Source organism: Balaenoptera borealis (assembly GCF_965194805.1).
Source record: "Balaenoptera borealis genome assembly, chromosome: 19".
Taxonomy (NCBI): domain Eukaryota; kingdom Metazoa; phylum Chordata; class Mammalia; order Artiodactyla; family Balaenopteridae; genus Balaenoptera; species Balaenoptera borealis.
The window spans coordinates 17,852,570-17,868,924 of record NC_138878.1 but is presented as its reverse complement, the minus strand read 5'-3'; the positions used below and the strand labels follow the sequence as shown (position 1 = coordinate 17,868,924).

The window sequence follows — 16,355 nt, the reverse complement described above, 5'->3', positions numbered from 1 at the left end:
AAGTCACCCTGACACTGCCTCTCCTCCGTTGATCTCTGGTAGCACTTGAAAATGAATGGGTTGTTTGCTGCTGTTGGGTCCTTGCTAAAGTTGTAAAAACAGGTGTGATAAATGTCTCTTCATAGAGGCCTCTGTAGTCACCCATTCCACAAAGATCCTCTGTGCCTAGTACAGTGCTGGGGACACAAGGGTGGATTCCCTGCCCTGGAACAGTTTCCAGTGCCAAGCCAGGGGTGGGCCAGAGAATCAGGGTGCAATGAGTGGGGGGTTCCCAGAGGAAGCGAAGGCTGAACCAAGACCTAGTAAAGGAGATGAGGGAAAAAAAAAAAAAAAAAAAGGAGCTTGTTCCACATAGAAGCAACAGAATGTGCTGAGGCGTAGAGGCAAGAAAGCAGCCCCGTGGTCAAGGAAGTGAGAGGAGTTCAGTGTGGCTGGGTCACAGCTTGGGCAGACCTAAAAAGAGCCAAAGCTGGAGCCGGAAACAAGCTATTCACACACAGTCTGCATGCTAGCTTAAGGAGTTTGAACTTCAGGGGAGGTCAATGGGAAGCTGCAGAAAGGGTTTAGAAAGGGCGCAACTGATCAAACATCTGATATTTGAAAAATGGATTGAAGAGGCAAAACTAGAGGCTACCAAAATCATCCCAGTGGAAGATGACAAGGCTGGACAAGGACAGAAACAGTGGGATGGCAAGACGTGGAGAGAGCCAAGTGTTCTTTAGAATACGGTGAACTTACTGGGTGGGGGAGGAGCTGCCCAGGACACATCCCAACACAACCAGTCACCAAAGAAAGGGCAATTCTGAGACGTACTTGGAAAGTTTGGAGCCTAAGTGCCTGTCAGTAGCAGCCTTGCTCCAGCTCTGCTCCAAGTCTTTACACTGTGCACAAACAGCTGAACAGGAAACATACCTGTATCAGAGCAAATATATCGGACAAACCCAGATTCAAATCGCCTCTTCACCATGTGCCCAAGGGCACATCACTTGGCCTGTCAGAGTCTGCTTCCTCAGCTATCACCATGAATCCAGAGAGCCCTCAGGGCAGCCACTGAAATGAGTGGACAACCCCACTGTCCTCTAGTTCATGCACTGGAGGCTCTTCTAGTATTGGAATCTGGTAAAGGAAAGTAGGCCATCCTTGAAGGCCTGGATCTTGGGACATCTAAAAACACATGCCTGTTTACATGGGACTGCCAAGGAGAAAGAAGGTGAACATTTGCTTCCTTCTTGGTAATGGGTCAGGCAATGCTAGGAACACTAACAGACACAGGCTGACACGGTCTCCTGGGAGGGACGCAACAAGGGCTCTCACTCCCCAAGCTGGTGACAGGCACAGACAGAGCTTAGTTCCCCACACTTCACATCTCTGCTAGGGCTTTCTTTTCAAGTAGCAGGATATATCTGAGAAGCTTGGGGGAACAGTTATTTACCCCATAAAATGACTGAAAGCAAGGTAAACCCATCTGATTTACTCCTTTCTTCTAATATGGTAGCAAAACAGAAAATAGCGTTTGTCGGAGAAGTGAAACAGCCAGTAAGTGTAGAGGGACAACAGACAAGCTCTCATGGCAGAGAGGCCATAAGTCGGCCTCTAACTTCTCAGTCTCTACTCTTCACCGCAAAAACCACAACATGGGCTAGAAGAGTGACTCCGCCTCTGTGTCAGGCTCTAGAGAGAAAAGGGCTGGGGCAGGATCTCCCAGAGAGCAGGAGAGAAGAGCAGCAGCAGTGGCCCTCGGCTGACCACACAGCCAGGTCCACCCTGAGGCAGCAGGTCCAAACCGGGGCCCTGGAAAATGACCAGCCTTGAGAATGGACTGGTCGTTTCTGGGGCCCCTGCTGCCCTCCACCCGCCTCTGCTGACTCTCCCACAAAAGCAGCAGTCCGCTGAAACCACTGCAGTCACGCAGTGAGTTGCGAGCATGTTCCAATCAGCTTACATTTTTCTTTTTTCTCTTTAGTTTTCCATATTTTCTACAATTAACATAAATTACTTTGATAATCATAGAAAAATCATTTTCAAGAGCCAGCTGATGGCTGCATACTGAGGAGGTTGCTGGCTCTCACCCATCAGACTCTCCCTGGATTGTCCCAGGGCAACATTTCAATGCCAGAGAGACACAATGGGGGACCTGGTCTTCATGGTCAGCTCCTCAGTATACTCACTTCCCTGAGCCTTGACAGGAGGGCAGAATCTGCATCAGAAGAGCACACCTTCAGAAACAGCAAGAAATGGTCAAAATCCATGCTCAGTAGAGGAGCTGGGGCTCCTGGTGCATCCCAAGCATAACCCAGAGGAGACCCTCAGGAGACCCCCCTGAAGTGACACAGCCTCAGCACAGCTCTAATTGACTGGAGAGTCTTCCATGACCCAGGCAGGCCTTGGGGTAGACAGAGGACAGGACCTTAGAAAGCAGGCCTCTGGACTCTCACACCCTCCGAAGATGTACAGCAAGGCCTGGAGGGAGGAGACCACCCCTTTGCTGTAATCCCCCACCTGGTCCTCAGAGATAGTTTGGAGCGCTCCATGCAAGGAACCTCTTTGGCAACAAGTCTGACATTCCCTTCCTGCCTCCTGAAGAGAAGCACCTGAAGAGTTTTAAAGTGACAGGGACACTTTGCGGCAGGGCTCCAGAGACAACATCCCAGACTCTGAAGCCTGGTCTCAGACACTGCAGCCTAACTCAGGACTGTGGGTCTTTGATTTCACCCCACATCTCAGGTTCCCTATCAGAAGAAGAGAGGCTGGTCTAAACGGGCTCCTAAGCGCCTTCCCAGCTCTGGCCTAGAGACTTCAGTTCTTGGCAGAATAATGTCTGGGTACTGTTGCAAATGTGCTGTACCCAGTTCCAAGCCCAAGATGGGGCAGACCCTGGAACAGCAATCAAAAAGTCATCAAGAAGACATCAAAAGAAAAGGAAATTATAGATCAATATACCTTCTGAAGAGAGATGCACAAATTCTCAACAAAACTATAGCAAACCAAATTCAACAACATTAAAAGGATTAATATCACGAACAAGTGAGATTTATGCCAGGAAATCAAGGGCAATTTAACATAAGAAAATCAATCAAGGCACTTCCCTGGTGGTGCAGTGGTTAAGAATCCGCCCACCAATGCAGGGGACGTGGGTTCGAGCCCTGGTCCAAGAAGATCCCACGTGCTGTGGAGCAACTTAAGCCCATGCGCCACAACTACTGAGCCTGTGCTCTAGGGCCCGCAAGCCACAACTATTGAAGGCCACGTGCCCTAGAGCCCACGCATCGCAACTACTGAGCCCATGCATCACAACTACTGAAGCCAGTGTGCTCTAGGACCCGCGTACCACAACTACTGAGCCCGTGTGCTGCAACTACTGAAGCCTGCGTGCCTAGAGCCCGTGCTACGCAACAAGAGAAGCCACTGTAATGAGAAACCCACATACTGCAACGAAGAGTAGCCCCCGCTCACTGCAACTAGAGAAAGCCCACACGTAGCAATGAAGACCCAATGCAGCCAAAAGAAAAAAATAAAGAAAATCAATCAATATAATAAACCGCATTAACAGAAAGAAGGAAAAAGAAAACCACATGATCATCTCAACTGACAGAAAAAGCATTTGAAAAATCCAGCATCCCTTCATGATAAAAACACTCAGAAAACTAGGAACAAAAGGGAACTTCCTCAACATGATAAAGGGCATTTATGAAAAACTCACAGCCAACATACCCAATGGTGAAAGATTGAAAGCTTTTACCCTAAGATGAGGAACAATACAAGGATGTCCACCTTTCACCACTGCTATTCAACACTGTACTGGAAGTTCTACTCAGACCGATTAGACAAGAAAAAGAAATAAAAGGCATAAAAATTGGAAAGGAATAAGTAAAACTATCTCTATTTGCAGATGACATGATCCTATATCTAGAAAATCCTATATATAGAAAGTCCCAAACAATACACAGAAAGCTTACTAGACCTAATAAACTAGCTAATAAATAGCAAAGTCGCAGGATGCAAAATCAACACACAAAAAGCAGTTTCAATATACTAACACTGAACAGTCGAAGGAGAAAATTAAGAAAACAATTCCATTTACAATAGCATCAAAACAAACAAACAAACAAACAAAAAAACCCTTAGGAATAAATTTAACCAAGGAGATGAAAGGTTTGTATACAAAAAATTATAAAACATTGCTAAAAGAAATTAAAGAAGACAAAAATAAATGGAAAGACATCCCATGTTCATGGACTGGAAAGCTTAATATTTTTAAGATGGAGAGTATTGTTAATATACTCTAAATTGATCTACAGATTCAACACAATCCCTACCAAAATTCCAACAGTCTTTTTTGTAGAAATGGAAAAGTCAGTCCTCAAAATCCATATGGACTTGCAAGGGATCCCAAGTAGCTAAAACAATCTTGAAGAAAGAACAAAGTTAAAGGATTCATACTTCCCAATTTCAAAACTTACTACAAAACTACAGTAATCAAAACAGTGTGGTACTGGCATAGGTAGACATATAGACTAGTGGAATAGAATTAAAAGCCCAGAAATAAATTTATACGGCTGAATTACTTTCAACAAGGATGCTAAGTCCATTCAATGGGTAAAGAATAGTCTCTTCAACAATTGGTGCTGGGACAACTGGATTTCTACTTCATACCTTATATAAAAATTAACTCAAAATGGATCAATGATCATAATACAAGAGCTAAAACCATAAAACTCTTAGAAGATAACATAGGGGAAAAGATTCATGACCTTGGTTTAGGCCATGGATTCTTAGATATGATACCAAAAGCATGAGCACCAAAAGAAAAAAATAGATGAACTGGACTTCATCAAAATTAAAACTTTTATGCATCAAAGGTCATTATCAAGAAAGTGAAAAGAGGGAATTCCCTGGTGGTACAGTGGTTAGGACTCCGCACTCCCACCGCAGGGGGCACGGGTTCGATCCCTGGTCAGGGAACTGAGAATCCACAAGCTGCCCAGCGAGGCAAAAAAAAAAAAAAAAAAAAGTGAAAAGACAACCTAGAGAATGGGAGAAAATATTTCCAATTCATATATCCTATAAGGATCTACTATTCAAAATATATACAGAATTCCTACAACTCAACAACAAAAATACAACTCAATTATAAAATAGCCAAAGGACTTGAATAGACATTTGTATCGCCAAAGAAGATATACAAATGGCCAATAAATACATGAAAAGATGCTCAACATTACTAGTCATTAGGAACTGCAAACCAAAACCAAAATGAGATACAAATTCACACCTAGGATGAGGGAGGAAGGAAGGGAGGGAGGAAGAAAGAAGGAAATAAGTTGTTGGTGAAGATGTAGAGAAATTAGAAATGTCACACATTGCTGGTGGGGATATAAAATTGTATAGCTGCTTTGGAAAATCGTTTGGTGATTCCTCAAAAAGTTAAACATGGAACAATCAAGCAATTCTTTTTTTTTTTTTTTTTTTGGTCATACCATGGGGCTTGTAGGATCCTAGTTCCCTGACCAGGGATCTAACCCGGGCCCCCTGCAGTGGAAGCACAGAGCCCCAACACTGGACCACCAGGGAATGCCAATCAAGCAATTCTTAAGTGTACACTCAAAAGAACTGAAAAGACAGTCACTTCCCTGGTGGCGCAGTGGTTAAGAATCTGCCTGCCAGTGCAGGGGACACAGGTTCAATCCCTGGTCCGGGAAGATCCCACATGCCACAGAGCAACTAAGCCCGCGTGCCCCAACTACTGAAGCCCGCGCGCCTAGAGCCCGTGCTCCGCAGCAAGAGAAGCCACCGCAATTAGAAGCCCACGCACCGCAACAAAGAGTAGCCCCCGCTCACCACAACTAGAGAAAGCCCCCGCTCACCACAACTAGAGAAAGCCCGTGCACAGCAACAGAGACCCAACGCAGCCAAAAATAAATAATAAATTTATTTTTTTTTATGGCTAAAATGGTACGTTTTATGTTATATTTATTTTATCATACACACACACACACACACACACACACACACACACACACACACAGTGTCACCAAAAACACCCCTATGGCCCTGCAGGCCAGCATTAGCCTCATCTGGCTTTTCCGGACAAGACAAGTAAGGCTTGGCAGAGCTCAGTGGAAAGCATCAGAGTATCCTGGCCTCATGTCAGGGCCAGAAGAAAGAAGTCCCTCACCATAAGCACACAGCAGATGACAAGAGTGAAGAACACAGAACTAACTCTTTTTACTTTTCATCAATTTCTCCTTAGAGGGAAGGTGCATTTTATGGACTGGCAAGCCCATAGACACTTTTAACAAATGTTACCAATGACTATGGGACCTGAACTTTTTTTTTTTTGGCCGTGCCACAAGGCTTGCGGGATCTTAGTTCCCCAACCAGGGATCCAACCCAGGCCCTGGCAGTGAAAGTGCCAAGTCCTAACCACTGGACCACCAGGGAATTGCCTGAACATTTTTAATTTAAGCTCCATCAACTGAATGTCTCCAGGCCCACAGAGCTCTGGTAGGAAGTGACAAAGAGGAGAGAAGAGACAAGCTCCTCAGCCTCAGGGCTGAGATGGCTCTCGGGGGCTGCAGGAAGGTAAGCTCTGCCGTCAAGCCTCTCAGGTCAAAGGGCCAGTCACCACTGCCTCGTCCCCTGCCTCAGACCCCCCAAGGAGCTACTGGAATCTCATCAGACAGTTTCCTCTTAACATCTAACACGTAAGCTGCAGCTCGCAAGGCTGGCAATCTTGTCTCTGTCAGAACCTGCCCCAGATAAGAAATCAACAGCCTCCACAACAGAGGGGATCTCTGGGGTCGTGGTTACAAAACGGTCCCTGGGAAACATTTCAGGAGAAACACCAACTGACATTTAGGTCTGAAACGAGGGCTAATATTTGATGCTGGGGATTTTACTTCCTGGTCTGACGGGCCTGCTTAAAGCCACAGTCCTTCATGACACCAGCTACTGTGTACAAGCTGCTCCTCTAGCAACCACACCCCAACCCTGCCCCTCTACCAGGAAGCCACCCAGTCACCCACTGAGCCCAATTCTGTGCAGGCCCCCCCACTGAGAGGAAGAGTATTACATGAACGGACCCAACCTGGTACCATCCAAGAAAGAGCAAGCCTGAAGGCAAAGGGACCATGAGACAGGATATGCTTGCAGGGAGGAAGGTGGTTCTGAATGTGTGTCTGGAGACTCTCATGCATACACTACCACCAGCACCATCAAAACACCCGGAGAGTCCACAAGACAGGAAGGGGTGGAATAGCCCCCATGGGTGGCCCTAGGCAGGTTATTCACAACCCTGCATTCTCGCTCCTTCCCTAAAGAATCTCCTGGGAAATTCAAGTACCAAGCCTTGAAAATTTCCAGAGCTTACCACATTTCAAAACCAAAGACACTGCCCTTAACTAGAGGGTATAACCAACTGGCACCCCACCTTAATGTGAGAGGGTTCCCACCAGACCCCACATCCCGTAAGCTTTGGACCCTAACCTCTCTGGCCCTGTGTAATTATAAAGCTGGAGCAGAGCTCAGTGTGGACACAGCAAATGCTCTTAGGTACTCAGATATTACCCTTAACTCTCTAGTTACAGGTGTTCATCCAGAAACTGGCCTTGAGTTTGCTGGTTTGTAACTTAGCATCTTTCATTATTCTCAGCACGGGGTCTTATTCAAGTAACCTACTATTACATGGAAACTAAGCCCTAATGATTTTGAAAGCATCAAATTCCATGTAATAAACCCCTTCCTGCTTAAAATATCTGGACTCGTTTCTGTTTTCTGCACTAGTCTCAAATGATATAACATACATAATGGCAATAACCTGGATTTGTTTAAACCTGCATCTCTCTGTCCCTTCTGCTATCTATTGATATTTTAAAAATGTACACCATGTCAGGTGTTACAAGAGCGAATGTATTCCTTTACAGTTTAAAAAGAAATTATAAGTAAAATAAAAATACATTTTGGTTAAAAAAAAAAGGCAAAGCAAACGTAACTACCAATAAACTCCTCGCACAACAGTTGATATTAAAACAGAGCACTCTAAAAAAAAAACAAAAAAAAATAAAAAAAATAAAAAACAACAACAACAACAACAACAAAAAACAGCGCATTCTATAAAATAGCCCATGCCAATTTCAGACACATGGTTTTGTAGACCAGGTTATAACCAGTTCTGCTCAGCAAACCATCCCCTCTACTTCTTTCCTCTTGGTTCAGCTCTGCCTCGGCAATGTCCTCTAGAAGAGACAAGCTGAGCCCTTGGACCATCTGGGCACAACTGCCCTTCTCCTCTCTCCACCTCTTCTCATCTTAAATTGTCTCTGCCCTGAGGACCAGTAGGTTTTGTCTCATGATGCAACTCTGACAAAAAGATAGCAGCTGCCTGGTGCATTGTGCAGTGAGAAAACATCTGGGGCTCTGTCTGGACAAGAACGAATGCTGCTATCAATCCGTAACATTTGCCATGCAAGCTGAGTGGACAATGGGGGTATTTGAGCCTTGACACTTGTCATCCATAACCTAAACTTCCCTGAATCCCAGGCCATCTCTAAGGTCCAAGAGGTAGGAGAGGAAGAGAGTGTACATGGAATGCTAAGACTTACCCCTCCCCTCCCCCACTTCCCTACACAGTCCAGAGCATCTTTCACTGGCCCCTTCATGGCAGGGGGCTGGGCCCTGTTCCAGCACCAAGTCCCCTTGTCTCACTTCTAGCAAGAGTCACAACCTCACAATTCAATTACAACAGAACACCAAAGATGCTAGAGCTAGAAAGACATTTTATGTGGATTTTAAACAAAATTTCTAGGGAGGCAGAGGAACATCCTTGCATTTAGACACGGTGTCATCACCCCTCTCCTAGTGATCCGTCCCTTCCTTCTAACCTCTGACCACCCCCTCTGGGCCCTTGATTCCCTCCCAATGGTCCCAGAATAGGATGGCACACAGTGCCTGCCATGCAGAGCTGCTGAGACCATCCTCCTGTGCTCCACTCTGATGAGCTCCTTGCTTCCCCTCTAACAGGGAATCTCCCTTACCTGGTGACTCATCTAGGGAAAAGACCAGGGAATTCCCTGGCGGTCCAGTGGTTAGGACTCTGCGCTTCCACGGCAGGGGGCCCGGGTTCGATCCCTGGTCGGGGAACTAAGATCCCACAAGCTGCACGGTGCGGCCCCCAAAAAGAAAAGAAAAGACCAAACATTCCCAAGAACAAAAACCAAAGGGGGTGGGGTGGGGGAGGGGTAGGCGTGAAGTGAATTTTAGGAATTTCTCTAGAGGCTGATCCTTGACCAAGGAAGTCCCCATTTATGAAGAAAGAAGCCACACTCCTCACTCTCATCTCGAAGTTGGAGCCTGGGTGGTGACATACAGTGGGCAGGGAGGTCTCAGGGAAGCCCAGATGTGCTCAGGGCAGGAACAGGTCTTACCAGAAAAGAGGATGCCATGTGGACTCCAGTCCTCTCACTCTAGGCCAGAGCTGCACCTCAGTACACCCACCCAACTAGACCTGGGCTTTAACCCCCAATACAGGTAAGCAATACAACACTCCAAGCTGCTCCAGAGCCCCAATACACCACATCTCCAGGAACAGTGCAATGTGTTACTATGGAGAGATGCAGCCCAAAGCTCGGCATCTGCCCCTGAGGCCATGAGCACTGGGGGGGATGTCGGTGAGAACAGGGCACAATCACTGTTTGTACCTGCCTTGGGCAAAGACAGCACCTACTTCTCAGAGCTGGCAGGACAAGGCCTTCTCCAGGTCCACAGATGAGCACCAAATTTCTCAACAGCACTGTACAATGCACAGAGACTGGAGTGGGGGTCCAGCCACAGGCTGTCTCTAGACTGGAGGACCTGCGCTCAAGTAGCTCTGCAAACCAGAAACATGGCAGGTGAGATCTTAATTGGGTGAGTGGATCTCTGAGTCTCCACGGAAAATCATGGACAATGTTGTCTTTCAGATGGGACTTAACAAAACCAGAGTACCAGAGAATACCAGCCACACACAGAGACCTTTCACCTCCGAGAAGCCACTCTCGCTACCAGTCTTCAACATCCTACCTATGTATCCCACCATACAGGAGAAAGGCCAACCAAGAGAGAGAAAAGACAACTACTGTAGGAAAGCCACGCCCAGAGTCAAGGACCTAAAGTCACTGGCCCGGGGCTTCCCTGGTGGCGCAGTGGTTAAGAATCCGCCTGCCAATGCAGGGGACACAGGTTCGAGCCCTGGTCTGGGAAGATTCCACATGCCGCGGAGCAACAAAGCCCGTGTACCACAACTACTGAGCCTGCGCTCTAGAGCTCGCGAGCCACAACTACTGAAGCCCACGTGCCTAGAGCCCGTGCTCTGCAACACGAGAAGCCCGTGCAATGCAACAAAGAGTAGCCCCTGCTCGCCGCAACTAGAGAAAGCCCACACGCAGCAACGAAGACCCAACGCAGCCAATGAATGAATGAATGAATGAATGAATAAATAAACAAATAAATAAATAATAAATTCTTAAAAAAAAAAGAAAAAATAAAGCCACTGGCCCGCACCGGACAGGAATCTCAGCCAGAGGGGCCTGGCTGAACCAAACCAGCAGAGTTTCTTCTCCCCTATCCACTCTCAAAAGTGCAGGCAGGAGACTTCCCTGGTGGTCCAGTGGTTGAGACTCCGTGCTCCCAATGCAGGGGGCCTGGGTTCGATCCCTGGTCAGGGAACTGGATCTCACATGCCACAACTAAAGATCCCGCATGCTGCAATTGAGACCCCAAGCAGCCAAATAAATAAATAAATAAATAAATATCAGAAGCACAGGCAGATCCAAAGTCCTCGTATATTGCTACTGCCCTCAGGATAAGCCCAAGCTCTCTGGCCAAAGCACATAAGGTAATTCTGACCTGGCCCCTGTCTACCTCATGCTCTGTGTTCCACGTCTTTGATGCACTGTTCCTTTCGTCTCGAGCATCGCTTCTCACTTTGTCCATCTGGAACCCTCCAACCTATCCTTCCAGATTCAGCATCATCACCTCTTATATGAAGCTTTCCCCGGACTCTCAGGTACAGGAGGAAGTCCAACCCCTGGGCCACCCCTGGGTACAGCACACACCATGGATGGGCTTTTTCTACACCAGCCTGTGAGGTCATGTGCACAGGCCTATCTGCCTCCTCTCTAGATAGGCCTCAGGCCTGTGTTCCTGGGGCCCAGGTCTGGGCCTGGGACAAAACAATGGGTGCCTCGTTGTCATGTGGAGAATTAATAGATGAGCACATTACTGCCTGGCCAAAGGAAGCTGGCTGCAAGTGAAAGGAAAGGCAGACTGGCTGTGGCCAAAGGGCCACAAGGCCTGGGCCTGAGCACCAGATGCAGAGGAGAGGAGAGTGCCCGCATCCCACCCCCGCAGCTCCATCCAGTGCTCTAGCCCGGGCTTGCTGTTCTTGGGTAGAGCCACTCATCACATGTCAGGAGGCCACCACCGCCGCCGCCGCTGGGATGATGTTACAGTCTATTTTGAGGGTCACACTGGAGCATCTGTCAGCCTAGTCAGCCACACCCTCCATGTGTCATCACTAAGAGCTGGAGACACCCAAAGGTCCATGAACTCTGCCTGAGCATGTCACTTCCCCAGGGACCCTCAGTTTCAGGGCCTCCTTGGCTTCCTAACAAGATCAACCCAGATGCCCTTATCTCCTGGCACCAGTGGCAGGGCTCTGATGTCTCCTCACCCAACCAGATCTGCTCCTGGGGTTCCCAGCTCTGGTGACTCGGCAAATGCAGCTGAAGCCCATCAGTCTGAGCCTGGCTTTTAGCTCAAACATAACCCCTCCTTCTCCAGCTCTCCCTTATATTTGAGGAGTGCCCAGAAACCCCAGCACCCAGATGTCAAGCCAGTTACCAACCAGGCTCATTTTAGGCCCAACAGGTCTCACCTGCTGAGAAACTCCTACTCATCCCTCAAAACCATGCCCAGGCTCTGCCTCCTCTTGTAGAGAGCCTTTCAGTGGACTCTCTACGGAATAGGCCAGAGGCTCTCTGAGGACAAGGCTGGCCTGTGCAGGCTTTACTGTTGTTCTCCCTGTACCTAGTATGCACCTGGCACATAGAAGGTATGAATCAGTATAACCCTTGAAATGAAACCTTTCTAATTAGACAAGCTTAGTGTGTTCTGCTACAAAAGACATCGTCAGAACAAAGGCCTTTCTGGAAAACAATGACACTGACAATTGGGTTCATAAACACCTTTTACAAAGGAGGCCTGTACTCAAATCTACAGAAAAACAAGTTTACAGATTCAATGGGATGGTAAGTCAATCAAGCCCAGTCCAGAGCACGCCACACTTCTCTGGGCCCACTCAGCACTAAGCACCTTTCAGGTCTGTCCCCTAAGAACACTGTGATCCCCTAAGAATCCAACTGGACATTCCCTCACTCTACCCAGGGGAGGAATGCAACAGGGAAAGGCAGCAGCAGCGGGGACACACATGTCTGGGATCAGGTGAGGGCATCTGACAAGTTAGGCTACTCCACTGCACACCCTAAGACCCGCAGCCGGGGCAGGTCACCAAACATCCCAGGGGCTCAGGGCTCACCCACAAAACAGGTACATCATCATCTGCTCCAGCCACTTTCCAGAGATGCCATGAGGATGGAACTAGATAATACAGAAAAGCTACATAACCGGTTAACACCTGGGTCATGGACCAAACACCTTCAACACTGACGGGAAACAGGAAACAAGCTGATCACTGTCTGCCCTGGAACTGCCCTTGGCCTCCTGAAAACCACACCTGGCCCATCTGGCTATATCTTAGCCATGAGAAGGCTTTCAGGGATTCCATAAAGAGGCCATAGGTGACATTCACACACCTTTCCTCTGACAGTGGTCAACTGAAGCAGGCCACCACAAGCATACATGACCTGGGACCTTTCTAAAACTGAGATTTCCAGGTCAGCTTAACAGCTATATTTACCTCAACTAAAAATGCTGGGAAAGTTGGGAAAAGATGCTCAACTTTCTTTGGATTTGCAGGCAATACCTATAGTAAGGTAATCTAACAAGATACAGGGCCTTTTCCAGCAAGATCCACTTATAACTGAAATGTTAAAAGCCAGGTGAAGGAACCCAGGTCTCCACATTTAAGCTGAAATGTAGAGACCTTCTGAAAAACTGTTCTTGTCTTTTATTAGCTCGCTGTCATCTACGATTAAGGACTCTAGAGAAAATAATCCGTTTTCCTCCCTACAAGTTTAAGAAATGCCCCTCCATTTCTTTGGCAATATGAGACTGCTGCACCAACATTTCAGTCTATACTGTAACTATTTTTGCAGTGTTTGTTTTGTTTTAAGAGGCCATTCTCATTCACACTAGTTCAAGCACATTAAATACATGCGCTTTTATCAGATGGTGGAAAGGGAAAATAGAAGATTTAAAGCCCTCCAATAATATAAACTTCCTACCTGTAAATGCACTATATGGGGATAAAAGTAAAAGATGCAATAGCTTGCCACGATCAGAACTTCAGAATCATAGAGTTCTGGGATTACAGGTAGCTTAGATGCTGGCCTAGCTCCCCACAGTACAGACAAGGAGATCAAAGCCCCATGACCTACCCACAACCACAGAGCCCTGCCCGGCACAGATGTTACAGCTTCACTGAGGAAGCAGGCAAAGCTCCAATTCCAGCAGTCTTGCCCCCAGCAGAGCCCCTTGGCCAGGCGTTTTGCATGTACCACAAGGGGAACAGTCCCTAGGAGAGAGGAAGTATTCTGAATGCTCAAGAACACACATCAGGGGGCTTCCCTGGTGGCGCAGTGGTTGAGAGTCTGCCTGCCGATGCAGGGGACACGGGTTCGAGCCCTGGTCTGGGAGGATCCCACATGCCGCGGAGCAACTGGGCCCGTGAGCCACAACTGCTGAGCCTGCGCGTCTGGAGTCTGTGCTCCGCAACGAGAGGCCGCAACAGTGAGAGGCCCGCGCACCGCGATGAAGAGTGGTCCCCGCTTGCCGCAACTAGAGAAAGCCCTCGCACAGAAACGAAGACTCAACACAGCCAAAAATAAATAAATAAATAAATAAATTTATTAAAAAAAAAAAAAAGAACACACATCAGGGTTGGAAGGAAGGTCGTTGGTGGGGTTCGCAAACTACCCACACCAGACCTAAGGTCTGATGAGGAAAACCTTTCCAAAGCAGCTAAAATCATGTTATTTCATAACTTAAACACCTGCTTTGTGACAATAGCCAGAAAAAAAGGGAGACTAGGAGAAGAAAAGGAAGAAAAATGAAAAATCTCCCCTCTGATTTCCTGTATCTGCTTAGATCACCCTAAAATAGGGAGCCTCCCTAATGCTGACTTTAATGAGGACCTTCCTAAAGCTGATCCAACTGGTGTTCAAGTCTCTGGACTGAAAAACAAGTTTATGAGTAGCAAGCTCATCTGATTCTGACCATGTGCATGCTGTTTACCCTAAGATGATGACAGACCAGTGGCTGCCACAGCTTTGATGAATGCTGCAAAGACTCTACTATCCCTTTGAAGTCTACAGGGGCCTCTACCATGACTAAATGCCATAAAAAGGAACCTTGAATACAGTAAGAGTGTGAAAGGAGGGTAGTCACAAACACCACACAACAGTGGGGGAACTCCATTCTGGACGCTGATTTGTTCATGTAAACTTGTTATTTGTTTCCCTGACCTGTTGATGTATCTCATTACACTATCACTAAAGAGAAGCCCCTCCTCTATAAAATGTACCTATTTGTCATCAAAAGCTGCTGCTTAGACCAGGCCATGCCCACAGCCAGGTAAAAGAGGTATCCGCTATTCAACCCTCTGCAGCCCAGACCAATGCAGCTCAGCAGCTCACACCAGTCACAGGTGTCAACCAGGAGACCTCAAACTCTGACCACAGGGAACAGTTCAGTGTTGGGGGAAAGAACGTGGTCAGGAGGGGCTTACCCATCTCTTCCTTTGCTGACAATCTTCACCTCAAAGTAATAAATGCCACAGGCAGCAGGTATGGGGTGGGTGGCACGCACTGAGGCTGCATCTTTGTGATTTTTGCCATGACCTAATAGAAGAGGGCAAGGAAGAAATTTCAGCAGAAGGAAATGCAAATGGAAGCCTCATTCTTCTCTGCTCCATGGCAACTTCACCCTTCCATGGCCAGAGGAAGTCCTTGCATAGTCCAAGGAATAATTACAAAACAACTGAGCAAACACATAAACCTCCCACCTTTGGCTCACCTCCTCCTGAGAATAGCAGTTCTGCCTGAGACACTGCCATTCAAACCACAGGAGGGTACATGCAATGTGGGTGCATATGTGAGAGATTCCCTAGTGCTGCTGGCAGACTCTCCAAGATACAGGCAGCCCACTTGGAAGACTAGGGGAGGAAGAGGCAGCCCTGGAAGACGCCCCCACAACTTTAGCACAGAACCCTAGGCCTTGTCTGGGATGTCTGGCAGGTGAGCAAGCTCATGGGCCTCTGGCTAATGGAGTGGATGTGACCACCCCTTTCTTCACTTATGAAACTAAGCAGTGGTGAAGGGCCTAGCTCGAGTCAGAGGTACCCCAAAACAAGCAGGAAGGCCCTGAGAAGAATGTCCAGCCCAGCACTGGGTTTGGACACCTGCTGTGGTTCTCCTGACATCAGATGTCTCAGGGCAGAGCAGACTAGGCAGTCAATCCTTGGCCTGGTCAGCCCCACCACCCTAGACACCCCGCAGGAACTAAGGCCCAAGCCGGAGCACTCGATCTGGGGAAGGGACGTGATGGAGCACGGGCTGGGCAGCACACCCACCCCGCAGACGCTCTGGCCTTCTCCCCCTGCGACCAAACAGGCCAATACCTTTGTAGTGGACGCGGAGGTTGCCCTGGGAGAGGCCGATGTAGTTGTACTTGTCCTTGGGGCTCCAGGAGCGCGGCAGCGGCGTCTCGTGCTGGTTGACCGCGGGATACAGGCGCTGCAGGCGCCGGCTCAGTTCCTGCTCCCCTGGGGACGGCAGCCCGCATCCAGTGCCCCCGCCGGAGGAGTCTCCAACCTGCAGGTTCCCAGCTCCCGGGTCCGCCGTCGCCGCCGCCATCTTGGAGGGAGCTGCTATTGTGTCACTGGGGGCGGGGAAAAGCGGGACCAGATCCGCCTCTTTCAGCCAATGGCCAGCGAGCCAACCTGGGCCGCAGGGAAACCGAGTCCCAGTCCGGCACCTCTCCTTCGACACCACCACGTCTCGCCACATTTTGGACTCTATTTCCCACAATGCAGAGCTCCCCAGGGGCGGACCAGCTTGGGCTCGTAAGGATCTCTGGGAGATGTAGTACAAACCCTCTCGGCCATAAGCCTGCTCGGCTGAGACACTGGGACACCGAAAACT

General features: G+C 48.2%; 1 protein-coding gene across 3 annotated transcripts in view; it reads right to left on the bottom strand.

Moving 5' to 3' along the window:
* The window catches only part of RANBP10 (RAN binding protein 10), a 67,034-nt gene extending 50,909 nt beyond the window's left edge, over positions 1-16,125 (bottom strand). The window contains exons 1-2 of one of the 3 annotated variants that reach the window (XM_082367218.1): positions 15,833-16,125; positions 14,942-15,053 (exon numbers count right to left, since the gene is read on the bottom strand). In XM_082367218.1, coding sequence (XP_082223344.1) covers positions 14,942-15,053; positions 15,833-16,067 — 347 coding nt within the window. In that variant the 5' untranslated portion in view covers positions 16,068-16,125. Of the gene's footprint in view, positions 1-14,941; positions 15,054-15,832 lie in introns of those variants that run through there. The other 2 variants (XM_082367217.1, XM_082367219.1) reach the window with 2 other exon arrangements.
* Positions 16,126-16,355: the final 230 nt, after the last annotated feature.